The following is a 17,280-nucleotide window of genomic DNA, read 5'->3' as shown; positions in this document are numbered from 1 at the left end:
GCAGAGAGCAGTACTGTCACATTAACCAAAACATTTTTTGCAGGTCATTTTTTAATATTAAATTGAGTGACGCTCTATTACCAAGAACAACCTTAATGTTGATGTAATCGAAGCCTAATTTATAGAGCAAGGTGAGGGTACAGTAGAACTGCCAAAGTCTAAAAATTAGGAATTCATAAAAGTTTCTGGAAAATATGCCTCAAAAGACAAACAAAATTTGGAATTCAAACCATCGTTACCTGTGACATCACAAAATCTTTTTTTTTTTTTTTACTTTTTTTTTTGGTTTGTGTAATGTCCCCACAGATGGTAAAATGTGATTTAAGAAAGAAAAAAAAAAAACAGAACCAGAAACGTGTAATGCATCATAAGAAAGAGGGGCTGCACTCCACCAATGCAATTAATTACATGCAAACATTGATTATAATCAAGCAAATGAATAGAAAACACCAGTTTGAGCTTGGAACTAATTATTTCACTACATTTTATTTGAAATTAGAACAACTTGGAAGTCAACCAGTCACAGAATGATGTGTTCGTTGGAGATTGTACTCTATAGTAATTGATTCTCAGTTGCTTCAAATATTTGCAAAATAAAAAACACCCATTGCACCTTTATGTTTAGAAATACTGTATATATTTTATGAAGACTTACTAAAAACGGTAATTGTACACTTTAACAGCATTATGCCAAACATCACTTCAGTATTCAAACGTACATTTTAAAGAAATGCACATATAAAATGGTTATTTGCAGTTTTATATACAAAAATATTATCCAACGTTGAACTATTCTTAGGTCACATTACACTTTTTGTCTCTGAATTAAAAATATCTGTCGGGCTATGTTTTACATAATGCAAAGAAGAGCTGTTTGGTGAAGGCTTCGTATTGCTTTTGTCTCACGAACAGTAATTGTGGTCAATACAAGCCGATTTGATTATTTTCCAATGATGACGTTTTTGTAGCCCTTGACGTGACACAGTTTGCTGCTGTCAAAATCGACCACCAGTTTTCTCAGCCCACTGTGGGTGGGAGTGAAGTACATTTTCACCTTGGCATCTTCTCCAGGTCCCACTGTGAAGCTTAGCCTGTGGGCCAAAGTAAATATTAGTGGCAAGCAATCTCACAGGCCTGGGGTAACCTAAATATTTACGTGACAAATAACTATTAATACTGCAATCGTGACAGTTATATCTTTTTACACAGACAAGTGAGCAATAATGTTTGAACTGCTCAAGTTATAAGTGTTGATAAGAGAAACCACAGACAATTTAACTTTAATCTAAAGCATTGATTAAGATTGAAGGTAACATCCCTCCATCCATTTCCTCAGTGGTGGGAAGATTAGTCATACTGTAGTTGGATGGAAACGGTATCTATCTGCAGGTAAGATTCTGATATAAAGCCAGTCAATGACAAATAGACATTGGATATGATGGAGCATAGGCAACCTCTCAGAGATGATGCTTCCTCCAGTCAGGTTGGCCCCCTCCATGCTAAAGCAACAATTTTCCAATGGCTCCGGCAGAGGATTTTTTAGAGTGATCTCGGCCGCCAGTTTGCGATTCTCCTTGGGTTCCCCCAGGATCTGCAGAAGGCACCAAAGAGGCCTCATTGTGAGTACAGTCAAAACATGTGCTTCCTCATCACTGCACATTATAACACTCACTCGGACTTTAATTTCAGGATTGTCCAGCACAATGTTTCTCACTGCCAACGTTGCTTCCCGGGTGGCGTAGTCGAACACGAGAGCTGCCAGACGGATCATGTTGTCCTCAGTGAGCAGCCCACCATATTTCGAATAGTTTAGCCTTAGTGGAACCTGCCTGGCTGAAACAAAAAACAGTACAATATACAGTTAGAGCCCAACTGATATTTTATTTATTTGTCGAATGGGTATTTTAGCAGGAAATGACACAATTCGCCATTTTAATTTTCCTGCTCTTACTGTATCGGACTGTTTTGAGGAAATGCAAATCTTTTGTACAATTCTAAAAGATCCCGGCAAGGTACGATGTGTTAAGAGTGATTTTTTCTTCCAGCTCTGCTCGGAAAACCATCTGAGCAAATTGAAAATACTAGTAGCATCATCATCACTTTTCTCCCCCTGGTGAAGAACCCTTGCTTTAGTTTGTGCAGATGTCATTTCCAGACACTTCATATACATTTATACAAGAACGACGGTGAGGCTTGCTCACCTCCTCCAGGTGACAGCTCAACATTGAGCAAATCTTTGAAGCCACAATTCCCTCCCTGAAAGCCATTATAGGACACGGCGCAGGATCCAAAGAGCAGTCGACACTTCTTGTCGCTCTGTGTGTTGTTGGTAACCACAGCAAACACGTCAAAGTCGCAGCCCTTGTTCATCTCGGTGGAGACTTTGATGGTCACGTTCAGGCCTTCGTTCTCCTTCATCTGGAGTAGCTTGTTTTGGTGGTTGGCCTTCTTGAAGGCCTCACGCTCCTCATCAGAGCCTGACGACACAGAGAAATGGAATAATTTCACAATCATTTAACTTAACCTTTCATGATGAATAAGTATGTTTTGGCATGATGCACTGCTGCTTACCTTCAGGGTGCTTGTAGAGGTGAGTAATGTCTTCTCTGTGGTCACTGCCAATGCCTTTGGTGCTGATCATCTTTCCAACCAATTGGGTAGATGTGACTTTGGATGTACTGCCATCATTTTTCTTCATGATGGTGATGACATCAGCGTTGACTTCAGCAAAAACAAAGGGGGCGTCATACTTGTACATGAGCTCACCCTCCTTAATGGCCCTGACAGGGATGGGGCCACAGCAGAACACTCCTGGAAAGGACAAATGCGGGTGTTGTGACTTGTTCCACATTCCTATTCAGAGATGCAGTACAAATGTTTGAAAGGTTCTGTAATCAAAAGGGTTAATTACCGTCACTTTTTTCTTGAGGCGTGGGGTCACTGGCCTGCCAGCCGTTATAAGCAGAACCAGTTAGGTCTGGTCGGGTCATCCAGCTCTCAACCCAGCAGTGATAGTTCCTGCAGGTACCATCACGATAAGCACAGCTCAATGTGCAATACACAAAATTCACTGACATCATAGACGTCTGAATCCCTACAGCCAAAGTTGGTTCAGTATTTTTATATCATCTACTAACTGCCAGGGGGTTTGTAAGACTCAATTTTAACTTTGAAATCATATGTAATATACACACTAAGCAATAAGAATTGAATCAAAAATTCTGCCTTTGCCAACATAATAATGCTCTCTTTTGATTGACATGGTCAGAAATGAATGACCCATCCACTTTCTTGTCTTCATGAGGATTGTTGGTGAGCTCGAGCCGATCCCCTTTGACTTTAGAGAAGAGGAGAGATACACCCTTGACTGGTTACCAATCAATCGATGGGCATATATAGAACTAACCATTCACACGCCAATTCAGACCTTCGCACAATTGAGTCTTCAATTCACCTAAATGCATGTTTTGGGAATTAGGGAGGAAGTACATGGAGAAAATCCACAAGCACAGGGAGAACAACAACTCCAAACAGGAAGGCCAGAGCCAAGAGTCGAACACCGAACCTCAGAACTTTAAGGCAGATGTGCTAACTACTAGGTCACTGTAAGGAACCCTACAGTGACCTAGTGCTTAGCACTCTCACTCAATCCCCAAAATATACATTAAAAAAAGGCCCACAAAAGTTGAAAAATCTGGAGTTCAACTAAATTTTTATTGAAAAATACACCTCAAAGTCACGCAAAATTTCAAGTGGAAACTTTGAAAGGCTTCAGCTCAATGAGCATGGAAAAACAAAACTCTGCAATTGGGTTACTTTGTCTTTTTTGACAGACATAGAACAATGATTAATTCAAGCAATTCCTATAAAATACTACCTGTGACTGTATTGCACTACAAACATCTTGTTCTCTCTCCATTACGTGTCCTGTTACATGTCTTCAAATGGTGAGTAGTTTTACTTTATTTTAGTTTTGTTAAATGGAAATTAAATTTTCTTTATACCTGTATGACATTTAGCAATGTCAAAACCTGACTTAAGACATTGCTGGAACGAAGTTTATGATGGCAACAGATTCAGTCTGAGTTACAGTAAGTCACTCTGTTGGTCTCATTACATTTTAATGTTTTACTTAATGTTTTGGACAGTGAGTGTTTGTTATCCCTGTATTTGAGTTGCATAATATGAAGAGAAAATAACAAATACAAATGAAAACTATGTTATTATTAAACTTTGATTGGCTGGTTAACCAGTCCAGGATGTGCCCCGGCTCTCGCCCAAAGTCAGCTAGGATAGGCTCCAGCTCACCCACAACCCGAATCAGGACAAGCACTACAGAAAATGGATGGATGGATTATCATTCAATAAAAATTGTGATTTATTAAAAACAATAGAAACACCCATTATATAAGTAAAGTCATCATTATAGAAAAATATGATATTTTGAATAATTTTTAAAAGTTTTATAATTTGATAAATGGATACCAGATCATTTCTTTGGATCGAATGAGTTCCCCATTTTCGTTGATGTAGCGTTCAATCACGAGGTTGCTGTTGATGTCATGGGCTGAGTAGTAGTTGGTGACAACTCTGCAGGGGATGCCAAGAGCTCTGGAAACTACAGTGTGAATACATGCATGAGTATTGCAATACTGTATTGACATAAAAATATACATCATAACGTTTCACTTATACACTTCTGCATTATGTCACTGTTTCCTTAGATAGGTTGGAACGCTCAACATTGTCCAATCCAATCTTACTTGAGCAGGCGACAGCAGCGAACACCCAGCACTGGCCGAAACGAACAGGCTGACAAGCTTGTGTGTCCCAGTTGCGCAGAATCTCCACACTGCCCTTCCAGAACATGGGGCTCACCCCCCCATCAAAGTCATTTGTCCAGTTTCCCAGCACAACCCCTTTGTCATCATTACAATTAACCTGTAAGGCAAAAGTTGTGTCAACATGGACTAAAAAACAAAAAAAAAAAAAAAAAAAAAAAAACAATACAGTATGGTGAGAAAGTTAACTCACCATAGCACTGAGAACTCTTGACACATAGATGGGATTTCTCCTGCCTGAGCAGTCTTTGCCTGGATTACGCAGACATTTAGGATTCGTATCCAAAATCCTCAGACACACATCCAGGATTCCACTTTCAAACTGTGTAATTAAAAAAAAAGGTTATTGCTGTCCATCATCTGAAGAACATCATATGTGAGAAACATGCTTTGAAAACCAGTGAACAGGTGCAGTTGAAGCACATAAAGCCTCAGTAATCACATAAGTCATGTGCTGGAGATGCCAGAAGTAGAATTAGACTGGAGACTATAACAATCCTCTGCTGTTTGCTGTTAGATTCAATAGCATTGATTACATTTTTTTCAATATGGTCATCTCTGTGGTTGCGTAACACATCATATACCTCTGGATTTTGGAGGAATTATTCTTAAGTTTTATAAATGTGTGTGATCCTGCAGAGCTTTGGCTTTCAGAAACAAACAAGGGTATGCAACTGTGAGTTAAGGCTGGCAACTTCAGTGTTTCTGTTGGTACCTGGCCAAAGTTCCATGGAGTTGCTATTGGATGTTTGGCATTGCCTCGAAAGATGATCCCATCCTGGGACAAGACATATTCTTCCAAACTTTCCTTATTGTCCATATATACTGGATCTCCTGTTGCCAAGAAACACTGTCAAACAAACTGTGGCTGTGCATGTGCATGTGCATACTGATCCTGATGCACTTCATAGAATTTAAATAAATTACAGAAGATACACTTATTTGGGGTAATGATGTTCACTCAAAAAAACAATCAATCAATCAATTGATCAATCAATTAACACATACAAAATATATCTATAGCTGTATCTATCCATCTCTCATCTATCTACTGTATCTACCACCTGTCAAGGGTTGGGCATCGAGAACCCATAGGAACCGTGACTAACGTTCCGGTTCTCCCGGCATCATTCAAATTTATATATTTCGGTTCCAAGTTTCGATTCCTACAGTCCGCCGACCTCGGAGAAAAAGTGGCGAAAACCAACGAAGAAGAACACGCATGAAGACGTGCTTGTGCCCAACGGCGGCGGTGAACAAGTGTGTCTTAACTTTGTTAAAATGAATGACCAGTCACCTCAGTGTCTATGCCAACATTGAGACAGCTAACAAGGTAAATGGTTGGTTGCACTTTTACATTGTTGCTTTTTAGCATTTATTTTAGTCTTCAAACCTGTTTACCCACCTGAGCACCAGGGGTTAAATAACAAGATGAATTCAATCTGTGCAGAATGTCCCATGGTCAGGATGTAGCGTCCTATGGGTGCATCCGGGGCGGCGCAGAGGGACAGCGCCACCGTGTCTCCAGGGGGGCTGACGACCGCCGCACTCCAGCGCGAAGTGTCAATGTTGGCCGACAGACCGAAGGAGGCCCGGGTGCCATACTGCTCAGAAGGCTGAGGACCTGGAGAAGTAATTGTGGTTAAAGAAGGAAAGAGAAGTGAAACATTTGAGTCTTACAAACCTCAAGGGAATGCTTTTAAACTACCCAAACTCTAAATCTCTTCATGCGAATGAACAGCAGAATAACAAATGATTATGACCCAAAGGATTTGGAACTCTTGTGGCCCTAAATGGCAAATGCTCAGATTGCTGTTCTGGTAAGTTACATAAGCCTCAGACTGGTCGTGCATGCTTACAATTCCTTCACATCTTTCACTGCCCACTTAAGACAAAGGGATCATGGACTCAAGGATCCTCCTTGAACCCATTAAAATATGCTTAACTTGAAATGGTAGACGGTCGACACTGTTATCAGTAATTACACACATCTCCTGTTGGCAAGTCGCACTTCCTGCTGGAACTGTCTGATTTGTTGGCAAGAAGTCTTATCACTGTGAGCATTACAAGTTGACAAAATGTTAGAAGACAAGTAGAAGTTGATGAATGAATTATATTGCCCCCAGTTGGAGAAAAGTGTGCACAATGCAATAAATAAAATACTGCAGCTTCAGTAAATGAGGCTAGAGTAAAAAAAAATTAAAAGTCAGTGTTTCCTTTTCCTTTCCATCAGCATCACATCTCATTTCCTCTCTTTCATGTCTGGAAAGACAATCGGCTGGAAAACAACGTGTGTCAGCATGAAACGGGTAGGTAATCCACTGCCACTGGGCGTGTCTAGCATTCTATTAACATCCTAACAGGACACAACCACAGTAGGTCACTTTCCACCTTTGGAACTCAGAGCATGTTCCAGTCAGAGAGGGCTTTTTTTTGGAAAATGTGTAGCACATATTAAATATTTACAAGCTGAAAAAGTAATTATTCCTGACTTGATTCATGTATATATTTGATTCTAGCATTTGCCAGAAAAATTAAGTGAATGGAGAAATCTGTAAAAACATGTGACTCAAACCAGAACGTAGTCGTTTGAACCTGTACTTCCATCAATTTTTATTACAGATTGTCCTTAGTGGGGTCACAGGAGAGCGTGGAGCCTATCCCAGCTGACTTTTGATGAGTGGCGGGGTACACCCTGGACTGGTCACCATCCAAATGCATGGCATAAGCAGGCAAACAACCGTTGACACTCACACCTGACAATTTAAAGTCTTACATTAACAGAATGTTGAAGGAAAACTCACCCAAGCATAGGAAGAACAACTGAGCTGAGATTTGAACCCAAACCCACTCCTAGTTTTCATTCACTGATCCGAATTAAGAAACGTATCACCTGTCTCCGCAATGCAGTCCAGAAAGCTGCGTCCTGGTTGGTAGCTTCCTGAGCGAAGGTACAAGTTGATGCTGAACGGTTGGCCCCTCCTCACGATCAGGCGGTCCACACCGTTGAGGTCAGTGTAATGGTCTGTGTTGTTGAGGTCACACTCCAAGTTCCAGCGATCAATGTCGAGAGCTTAAAAAAGTAGGGAACATTTCCAAACAATTGACAAAAGTGCATTCCATTAAATTAAAGATGACAGTTGTTGATTATGTTTCTGAGCATTACAATAATCAACCCATGGTTTGTCAGCCACATCATGTGTTTTAATTTGAATCAAATCAAGTAAACAATTCAAAGTTGAGCATCATCTTCCCTGGATGAGAATTTTAACTATAACAAATACAATTGATTCTGCACCAAAATGTAATGTTTTCTTCCTTGGCCAATGCCATACTCCTCCACATAGTTTTTCGGAAATTGGTGAAGCAGTCGTGCTATGTTTTGCATCTGCAACTTTCTGTCATTTTACGATATGTATTAGTGTACAGTGAATTTGGGCAGGTAGAATAACACATTTGACAGTGGCTTCCTATGTTTTCTATGGCCATAGAAAAGCTTTCTTAGAAATTAATGTTGTATGCAGCTGTTCTCAATTCTTTGTAGGTTGGTGTGAGAATTTGGATACTCACTTATTTAATTTCCAACATTGGTCTTAAGTTTTTCACAAAAGCAAAAAAAAAATAACACGTGTTTCTCGTAAAATTAGTTTGTATACTCGTAAGATTATTGTTTTTTACATGACCAAAAAGAGACCCTTTTTGTGTAATATTCAGACTTTTGACTCTACAGTACACTCGCACATATTGCCTATTGCGACACACGAAGTGGAGTTTCAATAAGCACACAACAACAAGCCTGTCTGTTGCTTTTCAGTCAAAACACTAATTAAACCTTTGGAAATAAATAAGAAAGTACATTAAAAAGTTATTTCCTCTCTTTTAGTACCACCTATGAAATTAGACCAATTCAACTGGTTGCTTTATGCAGTAACCCACAGCTGGAAAGCAGGTGACACTAAAAAGTGCACTGTAGTGTGGAACCATGTAGCTTTACCATGTTAAACATGTTGTGTAAGTATGTTAGTAACATTTATTTACATAGAAAATTTCATATACAAAGATCACAAAGTACTTTGCAAAATGAAGGAGTCCGAGTCTGGACTCTAAACAAAAGACTTGTTTGGGCATTCCTTCACTACAACTTTTACAACAAAATTACCACTTTTTTTTACCAGAACAGTAGAAAGATGTTTAATCTGAGTATGACGTGGATACTATCCACTCTATGACTAACGTGTGTTCAGTGCCAAAAAACTGAGCAGGTCTCTGGGGTATAGACACAGATGACAAACTTGCTGCCTTGTGAGTAGGTCTTGGATAACCAAAGACTAATCCCATGGCTGAAACTGTGGTTGGTGTTAGGAAGGGTATCCGACCAGAAAAGCTTTGCTACATTTATAAATGATGGTGTCCTAGTCAAATATCTTGAAAACAGGAGATGCTGGAGGATAGAAACAAGGATAGAAACATTCATTTACAATGCGCGTGCACATGTACACACACACATACGCGCGCACACACACGCACGCACACACACACACACACACACAGCCGCTCCTCTCCAGGGTGAGCCGTGACTAACAATCCCACCCTGTGATTTCCTGTTGAAGCATTTTTTGTTAATCGCTTTCATTGTCGGTCTCCAGCCAAAACGGGCCACTTCATGACATGTCAGAAGGTTAACCATCCCCATGTCTGTTTTTTCTTAGTGGCTGGACACAAGCACGAGGTTGCGATGCCATGGTCAGGTGAGACCAAAGTAAACACAGACTAAGCCTCAAAGACTTCCTGCTGGTTTATATGAAGCCAATGGGGATCCAGTCTGATCCTTTATGCTGCGGTTTTACTTGTGCAACAAATTGGAGCAAATTTCTTAAAGATGACAAAATAACTTTTTTTTTTTTTTTTTTTTTTTTTTTAAATGTCCTGTTTGGCTCTTAGGTCTTTTATGCCAGAGCAGTTTTACTGTGTCACAGTGTACTTTTTAAGCTGCCACTGTGGTTTCTTTGTATTCTGATGGATATTTATTGAGAATTACAGTTGTTCAGTTAGACAAATTAAAGTTTTTAAAGGGGAGTGACAGAAAAAAACAAGGAGAGACAGTGTTAAGGTAACTAAATAACATAGGAATAGAAGACAACAAAAGACAAAGCACTAGCTATAAACAAGATGAAGAAAGTAAAGCATTATATAACTAGTACACTGACACTTGAGTGGATTTGAGTGTTGTATGGGTCAGTTGTGCTACACACTGTGAGGGAAGGACAGGACAGTATAGGACAGGACTAGACAGGACAGGGATAGGAGGGGAACCATGCAGGACAGGGGTGGTGGACCTGGCTGTACAACTGAAGTGTGGTGGGAGTGGCATGACTTAGCTTGGGAGAAATGAGGATCGGCTTTGCGGTTTGGCCTTAGCACTTGCACTCATTTCATTTCATTTGATCTGTGCAAATATCATTTTCTTTTAAATCACTATATTGTTTCACAGATGTGAAGAAAGTGAGAAACCATCTGCAAATGAAAATAATGAAGTATTTCATCCAACAAATCAATTTTTATACCTTCTTTTGATGAGAGCTGCGTTAAAATGCACTCACACCATTGAGGCCAATAAAGCAAATACGAGGCTGATAGAATGTGGAAACAATTACAAAGATTAATATCAAATGAACGCATCTGACCGGAATCCATCAGTACCGGCATACTTGTGTTTAAATGGGAAACAGCTGTCATTCCCTAGGTAAGGGCATACTGTATGTTAACTAAAGCCAGTCAAAATACATCTAATTCACTTGCACAGATACAGCATGCAATAGCACAGAAGTGCAATTCATCCTTTACAGTACACTCCCACACATTGCCTATCATCTGTGGGCTGCCAAGTGGCGCTTCGATAAGAGCAGCTGAGGCCTGAGTTTACCTTATAAGGCAAAAAACAAACATGTGCCTGTAAACATAAAAAAAAGTGTATCTTCACTTTTAGTACCAACTATGTAATGAGACATTTCAGTTGCATGCTTGCTTTTTGCAGCAGCCCACAGCTGGAAACCAAGTGACATTATTGTAAAAACAGAAGTGTAGTGTAGAAACATTTTGTAGCATTCATTTACATACCACTTTTTAGAGACAAAAATGATACATTATGTCTACTGCTGGCATCCGGTTGAAAATGTGATATATTATATCAATGAATATATTGTATGTATAGCATGTTATTAACATGACATAAGTTATATGTAGAAAAAGAGCGGTAGGTCTAGACAAGTATTTTCCTTCTTCCTACTCCCTTTTGAAAATGTAAACTCTCCTTCATGATGACTCTACTGTTATTCTTTGTTTCTTTTCAAACATATTTTCTTTTACTTTCCATTGTAATGTATTCTGTCATATCTCCGTCAAATTTTAAGACACACTGTATGCATCCATTTTAAACGCAATAAGATAAAGATAGATTATGGCATGCTATTAATTGTCCACGCTGACATTGAAGGTGACAAGGTGACTGATTTCTCTCTGGGAGTGAAAAAAATCCTCCCAGGGGTAATTTCTTTACTGGGTAGGGGAGGGAGGCTAATCTCCAGCTGCTCTGCTGCTATTCTGAGTGGTCCCGTTTCAAAAGGTTCAAACATCAGGGTCATTAATTTATTTATTTATTTATTTTTTAACATGCGTACATTCTTGGAGGTGTGGTGTGTGTGTGTATGCAGGACATGCAGACAGCTGAAGCATCCCAAATATCTAATAAGTTGCTTTCAAAAAAAAAAAAAAACTACAGTCATATTAATGTTAAGCAGCATTAACTTTTCATCCTCCTCATCATCAAATTACACTGAACAGTAAAGAACATATTATACATACATAAAAAGAACAAACATAATGAATAAATAAATTACTTTTCACGCTAAATAAATGAAGACCCGAGTGCTAATCAACTAATTGGCGTGAGTATGACATACCTTGAGCCATTTTGGGTTGGAGTGTCACGCGTGGACCAGCTTAGTGGAAATAAAGTGCATGTTTGTCATTATATGCATGTTATTTGTACTCCTCCTCCTCCCCATTCAAGTATGCTGAGTGGGCGTGATATGACCCTCCCCTCAAAAAGATGTGAGTGTGTGTATTTGGGGTGGGTGAGGGTCTGGGGGGTTCCCACTGAATCAATTCACCTTTAGGTTAGAGTGGAACTTCCCTGCACTGAAGAAGCGGTATACTAGTTTGGGTGATTCAACAATGATGTCATGATGGCTTTCAGGAAGCACTAATGGGATGGGAAATTATAGGCATTCATATAGGACACAGTGGGTTACTTAATGCTCAAGTCAATACTTCAGTCATCATCAATGACGTCCTTTGTTCATTGCACCTTTTAACTGCAAAACGTGAACATTACTCAGCAGTCCTCTTGCACGGCATTGCGCAAATGAACACCAGTGACGTTCTGTCTTGGACCATGTGATCACTGCACCTACAGCGGGGGCAAAGGAAGAAAATATCCTTGTTGTAGCCTCCACTCTTTTGAGTCTGAGAAGACTTTGTAGAAAGCTATTACAGTGAGGGAATTATAATGGAGTACAGGTTAATACATCTGCCTGGAGGTGCTGGGTTCAAATCGCCACTCAGGCCCTCATTTCTAGTGTTTGCATGTTCTCCCTCTCACGTTTCTCCGCTTACACCAGCTTTATCTCACATTCCCAAAACATGCGTGCTAACTTAAAACTCTTATTTGTGTGAAAAATTTTGAAACATGAATCATCAGGCTCCACGCTAGAATGGCTGATAACATTCATCGCACTGAATACAGTGGTTTTATGCACACATCCTTTCATTGGCTAAGATTGAGCCAAATTTGGGAATTTGTAGGTTGGTGTTCATAATGCTCCCTGTATGCCTCATTCTCAATGACAAACATAATATCACGGTACAGCAATTGTATTATAATTATTACGCACATATACGGCACATATTATATACTATACAGTGGATGAAAACCATCTATTAACTTGCACGTCATGAATAACCAGAAATGTCAAACTGTTTTTGTGCCATCAACACTGTATGTTGCATGTTTTATAATTATTGACTGCACTTACGTGATATCATAATAATATCATCCATCCATCCATTTTCTACACCGCTTATACACACCAGGGTCACGGGCGTGCTGGAGCCTATCCCAGCTATCTTCAGGTGAGAGGCGGGGTACACCCTGAATTAGTCACCAGCCAGTCGCAGGACACATATAAACAAACAGCCATTCACACTCACATTCACACCTACAGACAATTTAGAGTCCTCAATTAACCTATCACACATGTTTTTGGGATGTGGGAGGAAACCGGAGTACCCGAAGAAAACCCACGCAGGCATGGGAGAACATGCTACTCCACACAGGCGGGGCCGGATTTGAACCCGGGTCCTCAGAACTGCGAGGCAGATGTGCTAACCAGTCGGTCACTGTGCCACCTAATAATATCATATTTTTCAATATTATTATTATTCATTATTATTATTATACCTTATTATTTTCTTTCCTTACCTGTGCTGCTTGAATGGTAAACATCCCAGACTTCTAAATAAGGGTAAACATTATATCAAATACAGTACACTACTGTTCAAAGTTTGGGGTCACCGAGACAAGTCCATATTTTCCATGAAAAGACACAGTTATTTATACCGAAAGTACACATCAACTACTGCACTGCTGAAAAATTGGGGGGTCACATAGAAACGTCTTTATTTTTGGTAGATGCACTTTTAACAAACTGCATGTAGACTGAATTTCTGATTCATTTAATGTTATCTTCATTGAGAAAAATAACTGCTTTTCTTTACAAAATAAGGACATTTCTAAATTATCTTAAAGTTTATTTATCGTTCTCATTTACAACATAGTACTACCCGGTAATACTCAATCTTCAAATATACAGTAGACATTGAAGTTATTAATATTATATAATGTAAAATAATGAATGATCAATAAAACAATAAAACAAAGTGAAGTTGTGAAACCCCGTCGAAGACTGGTTGTCGAGGGACATTCCAAAACATTGGCCACCCCACTGAAAATGCTCTGGCTGCGCCACTGAAAATGAGAATCTGGACCCACCAGAAAACACGATAGAAAGGCAAAAGGTGGTGTTTTAATCTTAAATGATTCAAGTAGGCTGCGCGGTGACCAACTGGTTAGCACATCTGCCTCACAGTTCTGGGGAATCGGGGTTCAAATCCCGGCCTCGCCTGTGTGGAGTTTGCATGTTCTCCCGGTGCCTGGGTGGGTTTTCTCCGGGCCCTCGGGATTCCTCCCACATCCCAAAAACATACACGGTAGGTTGATTGACGACTCTAAATTGCCCGTAGGTGTGAATGTGAGTGCGAATGGTTGTTTGTTTCTATGTGCCATGCGATCGGGTGGCGACCGGTTCAAGGTGTACCACGCCTCCTGCCCGAAGATAAGTGGGATAGGCTCCAGCAGCCCGTGACCCTAGTGATGATAAGCGGTAAAGACAATGGATGGATGGATGGATGATTGAAGTAGATTTTCCCTGAATTAATGTTTATAAAAGTCATCACAGTCGCTGTAAAATGCCTTGCCAAACACCAAGACATAATTCTTGAAAGTTCATAATGCCCTTTCACACTTAGTCTTAAGAGACGGGACAATGGAGCTGTGCAGCAGTATGATTTGAGGCACTCTGGGCAGACTTGTCGTAACACTACCGTTGGCGCCATACTCTCAGCATTACGTCACACAAAGAGTGAAACCAAAGCCAGGCTTCTTTCCAAACTCGCACAGTGGTAACAACTGGAGACCTTATCCGAGGAAGGCTTGGCTCGTAATTTGTACTTCTTCCCTCAAAAACATCCACTTCCAGATAAAAAAATATTTATGACATAATCATGAGGAAAGATTGATAAGAGGGAAACTACAGTATTATCTTTTATCTTGCAGTGTGAAAAAAATAAGCAAGTGGGAGCATGTCAGCATGACTTGTTTTGATTGTGGTTGCAAAAAAAAGCTGTTTTAATGTGATTAGGGGTTGTTATGCATGTGTTTAATACAATACAATTATAATAACCACAAAACAGAAACAAACAAAAGTAAATCTTAAACTAAACATGAAAAGCCTATTGTGGTTGTCCATTTGAAATTTGTTTTATTATTAGAAAAATATGAGCCACAAATAAAAATACAGTATAAAGCATCGCTGAGCCAAATAGAAAGGCATACAACTGTTAATATCAGTAACATGTTAGTGTTGTAAAGACAAATTGTGTTTACATCAAGCTGGATACATATGTACAGAAAGCTATCGATTACAAAATAATACAATGGTATGTCTTAGTAACCATAAGTAATAGTACCCTCAAACTGTTAATTAGAGACACTGATGGTGCTTCGTGAATTATTATTCAACTGCATTCTTCAATTGTTATTAAATTTGCAATAACTGTGAATAAACAGATACTTAAATATTGCTAAGATCCTGTTTACATGTTTTAAATTCAGGCTATACAAGACTGTGTCAAGTGTATATTTTATAACTAATCAATGTTGAATAGACTTTTTTTTTTTTTAATTGAGATTAGAAAACAGATCTATACAATACTATACAGAATGGGATTGTTTGCATTATCAGCTGCTACCAAATAATCTTGGCCCTCTCGGGGACTCTCAATCTGGAAAAAAAAAAAAAGAAAATAAACTGAGTTAGCTAATCAGAATTGCAAATAATAAATTATGTACAACGACGCTGTAACCCACAGTGTCACTAGACCTTGTGTGATTGTTCAAACTTCAGTGTTCTTGCCAACATTTAAGTTCTGTAACAAAGTGTAATTTAAGGTATGATAAAAGCTTGTTTGCAAACGTGATAATAATAAAATCAAGATTGCATGATGACAAAATTAACAAAGATTATTGAACCCCAAGGCTTGGTACTGCACCTTGGCACAGAGCAGGCTTTTGACCTGAGGTGCAACTGGTGCTTGGCTTTGCTCAGAGAATCTGCAAGCTCCAGTTTGACTGGACTCTGCCGCCTCCGTGACAGCGATGGTGGAGGTACAGACCGAAGACACGTCCTCAGCCTCCCTTTCCAGAGCAGAGCGGCAACTGTGAGCAGAGCTGCTGAGGCCACTGACACTTTCTCCTGAAGACTCTGAGCTGTCCACTGTACAAAGACAAGACTGAGTCAGGAGAGAATGAAGGGTCTGGGTAGTAAATTGCATGACAGCCACCTTCACCTGCTGCTTGTTTGTGGGTCTTTGCTGCCTTCACTAATGTCCTTCACTAATTGAAAAGCATGCACTGTTTGAAGGAAATGTCTTTACCCTTCAAGTCTTGAGTTGGTTTCACAGTATGTGAATGGTCATTATTCATCTGCATCATTTACTTTAGATAGTATAGGCCTATGTACACATCACGATCCCATGTTTTTACACGAGTGAGCCTATTTCATTAGCACCCACACATGCCCATGTCATAATACTGCGTCCACTGTGTTTGACACATTGTGTTGTATACTTTGGATCACAAGCTGTTCAATTTACTTCTCCAATATTTGTTTGTATATCATCTGATTATCTTATCTGACTTTCCTGATCTTGAATGTTACTATTGATTCGCAACTTTATTCTATGTAAAACATCTTTTGGCGGCACGGTGGATGACTGGTTAGCACATCTGCCTTACAGTTCTGAGGACTGGGGTTCAAATCCCGGCCACGCCTGTGCAGAGTTTGCATGTTCTCCCAGTGCCTGCGTGGGTTTTCCCCGGGCACTCCGGTTTCCTCCTACATCCCAAAAACATGCATGGTAGGTTGATTGAAGACTCTAAATTGCCCGTTGGTGTGAATGTGAGAGCGAATGGTTGTTTGTTTATATGTCCGCTGTGATTGACTGGTGACCAGTTCAGTGTGTACCCCGCCTCTCGCCAGAAGATAGCTGGGGTAGGCTCCAGCAAGCCCGCGACCCTAGTGAGGAAAAGCGGTACAGAAAATGGATGGAAAACATTTTTTCTATAACTAGCCATCTTCTACCATCATTCAATGTATGTGTCTTTACAGTCAGGTACTGAAATTAGCAACTCAAGACTTTTTGAAGGTAAACAAGTAGACTATTCTTTAATTGCCAAGTAAATCACCTGATCTAGAATCAATAGAGTATGCTTTTCAAACAAAGGAGCAAGTGAAAGTGGCTGAAGTGAAGGCCGAGCAATGCATCTCCATTGAAGGAAGTTTGAATTCAGCGATTTTCACTTCAAGGATTTTCATCCGGATATTAAAGATGATGGTTAATCATCTCAGATGTCAAAACTTTAAATGGAAAATGGCTGTAGCCGTTAAATCGTAAATGACATTAATTCTTAGATTCAAGTTAAAAGTCATCACATCAAGTCCATTGTGGTGGAGTATAGCAAAATGGCAAACTCTCACTGTCT

The 17,280-nt window shown here is 39.7% G+C and overlaps 2 protein-coding genes across 4 annotated transcripts in view; both read right to left on the bottom strand.

The window, feature by feature from the left end:
• Positions 1–472: 472 nt before the first annotated feature.
• Positions 473–11,869, bottom strand: tgm2b (transglutaminase 2b). The gene is made up of 13 exons (XM_061687552.1): positions 11,801–11,869; positions 7,735–7,914; positions 6,247–6,465; positions 5,557–5,675; positions 5,035–5,163; positions 4,764–4,941; positions 4,486–4,618; positions 2,912–3,018; positions 2,572–2,811; positions 2,202–2,477; positions 1,673–1,833; positions 1,455–1,591; positions 473–1,091 (listed from the first exon to the last, which is right to left on the bottom strand). Exons 1-13 carry the CDS (start codon positions 11,808–11,810, stop codon positions 941–943), a joined length of 2,040 nt encoding a protein of 679 aa, XP_061543536.1. The 5' UTR covers positions 11,811–11,869; the 3' UTR covers positions 473–940.
• A 3,103-nt stretch (positions 11,870–14,972) lies between these two features.
• The window catches only part of quo (quattro), a 31,208-nt gene continuing 28,900 nt past the window's right edge, over positions 14,973–17,280 (bottom strand). For 2 of the 3 annotated variants that reach the window (XM_061688605.1, XM_061688607.1), the window contains 2 exons: positions 15,789–16,012; positions 14,973–15,521 (listed from right to left, as the gene is read on the bottom strand). In XM_061688605.1, coding sequence (XP_061544589.1) covers positions 15,441–15,521; positions 15,789–16,012 — 305 coding nt within the window. In that variant the 3' untranslated portion in view covers positions 14,973–15,440. Of the gene's footprint in view, positions 15,522–15,606; positions 15,666–15,788; positions 16,013–17,280 lie in introns of all 3 variants that reach the window. The other variant, XM_061688606.1, reaches the window with a different exon arrangement.

The sequence above is a fragment of the Phycodurus eques genome, chromosome 10 (genome assembly GCF_024500275.1).
Source record: "Phycodurus eques isolate BA_2022a chromosome 10, UOR_Pequ_1.1, whole genome shotgun sequence".
Taxonomy (NCBI): domain Eukaryota; kingdom Metazoa; phylum Chordata; class Actinopteri; order Syngnathiformes; family Syngnathidae; genus Phycodurus; species Phycodurus eques.
The sequence above is the reverse complement of the archived record's forward strand: the minus strand, read 5'-3'. Positions and strand labels throughout refer to the sequence as shown.

Excerpts from the sequence above, each read along its gene's own strand:
- tgm2b (XM_061687552.1), bottom strand. Across the intron at positions 2,478-2,571 it reads CCTCTACAAGCACCCTGAAG|GCTCTGATGAGGAGCGTGAG; the intron begins GTAAGCAGCAGT and ends CTGTGTCGTCAG. Across the intron at positions 1,092-1,454 it reads GGAAGCATCATCTCTGAGAG|GCTAAGCTTCACAGTGGGAC; the intron begins GTTGCCTATGCT and ends TTTGGCCCACAG.